Raw genomic sequence first — 1,588 nt, 5'->3', positions numbered from 1 at the left:
CACGCGCGTTCTTCTTGAGCCGCAGGACCCGCTGAAACGCGCTCTGCAGCGGGGCCGGGCACTCCTCGATGAAGCGCGCGAGGCTGCCGCCTCCGGAGGCCAAGTACTGGGCCACGATGGCCTCGCGCAGTTGCGCCAAGTCGCCGCCGAATGTGTGCGTCACCGCGCAGACCTGCTTGATGTGGTCGGGCTGAAGACTGGCGAGCAGCTGCTCGATCCCGCTCTCGAGTATCGCGTCACCGGCGCGCTTGATCGGGTTGGGATTCGCACCGGCCGCATCCGCCACGTCGGCGTACTTGAGCGACTGGCGCAGTGTGGTTGGCGTGACACTTTTGCCCTTCTTCTCGAACTCGAGCGTGTCGCGCATGAATGATGGAGGGCTGGGGCGGGGCACCACGGGAGGGCGGATGAGGGGCTTGGGCTTGGGCTTGGGGGGGCTCGGGGACGACGGGGGGGCTCGGCGGGGGGCTCGGCAGGGGGCTTGGCAAGGGGCTTGGCAGGGGGCTCGGCGGGGGGCTCGGGCAGGCTTGGCAGGGGGCTTGGCAAGGGGCTCGGCGGGGGGCTTGGCCGGGGGCTTGGCAGGGGGCTCGGAGGGGGCTTGGGGACCGAGAACCATCTTTTGAGCTCCTGTAGGTCGACCACGAGAACACTCAATAGCTGGCGATGGGCAGTGGAGGCAAAAGGGGAGTTACCTTTACGACCGAGTCGGCAAACTCGTCGATGACCTTTTTGTATAGGGTGTAAACGAACGTGCTGACGGCCATGAGGAGTATTTGGGAGGCGTGGGTCATGAGCCAATGCCCCTCTTCGCCTTGGGCCTCTCTAACGGCCGAATGCTGCATTCTCTCTCTCTCTCTCTGTGCGTGTGTGTTGATGTTGGAACCGTAGACGAAGAGGGAGCGGCCGACAACCTAAGCAAGAGGGTCGTTTCTTTTGGTGATTGGGGTGGCCACGTTGCAAGGTTACAAAATAACGCACCAATGGCCGGCTTGCCTTAAAAATGAATCGGCGTTACACGTGGTTGATATCCAGAGCGAGTGCGCAATCAGAAGGGCATGGCCAGGTTGGCCATGGTGTGGAGGTAGTCGCGTACGGGGGGCAGCTTGGGGCACACAGCGAACGTCGCCACGCAGTCCGCAGAGTGGCAGCACATCGCGGCGAACAGCGCCTCGCTCTCCCCAGCGCGCAGGTTTGGATCGTAGATGGTTGGCGTCACTGATGCTCCCCCCCCCAACCATGAGTGCGTGTGCGTGTGTCGTGTCGTGTGCGGTGGTGCGTGTGCGGCGGGTACCTTGGACTCCGTTTTTGTAGAGTGCGATCTTGTGCTGGCCGAGGTCGACGTGAAGGCCCAGCCGGTCGCCCTTGCGATACGGCGGCGCAAAGTGGGTCATGCCAGGGCTGTGCGCCATGGCCAACAGGCCGTTGGGGTACCAGCCCCACGTCCGCTGGTCCGCAACACCTGCGCCGGTCCACTCCATTCAAGTCAAAAGTCAAAGGTCAAGTCAGGTCAAGTCCAAGTCAAAGCAGAGGCCGGGGCTGTGTGAGAGGTCGCACGTATCCAGCAGTGCTTGCCAGCCACGCGCCCATC

The 1,588-nt window shown here is 63.4% G+C and overlaps 2 protein-coding genes across 2 annotated transcripts in view; both read right to left on the bottom strand.

Annotated features, from left to right (window-relative positions):
* Positions 1-842, bottom strand: part of ACA1_162120 (uncharacterized protein) — a gene marked incomplete at both ends in the record, with an annotated part of 4,693 nt that extends 3,851 nt beyond the window's left edge. Inside the window, 3 exons of the mRNA XM_004340028.1 lie at positions 4-427; positions 607-657; positions 693-842. Of these exons, the coding sequence (XP_004340076.1) occupies positions 4-427; positions 607-657; positions 693-842 (625 nt within the window). The remainder of the gene's footprint in view (positions 1-3; positions 428-606; positions 658-692) is intronic.
* Positions 843-1,045: 203 nt separating this feature from the next.
* On the bottom strand, positions 1,046-1,478 carry ACA1_162110 (uncharacterized protein; the record flags this gene model as incomplete). The annotated part of the gene is made up of 2 exons (XM_004340027.1): positions 1,046-1,215; positions 1,292-1,478. The coding sequence occupies 2 exons, from the start codon at positions 1,476-1,478 to the stop codon at positions 1,046-1,048; spliced, it is 357 nt and encodes a 118-aa protein (XP_004340075.1).
* Between the last annotated feature and the right edge of the window lie 110 nt (positions 1,479-1,588).

Source organism: Acanthamoeba castellanii, assembly GCF_000313135.1.
Source record: "Acanthamoeba castellanii str. Neff unplaced genomic scaffold scf7180000084726, whole genome shotgun sequence".
Lineage (NCBI taxonomy): Eukaryota > Discosea > Longamoebia > Acanthamoebidae > Acanthamoeba > Acanthamoeba castellanii.
Note: the sequence above shows the minus strand (reverse complement) of the source record. Positions and strands in the feature narration are given on the sequence as shown.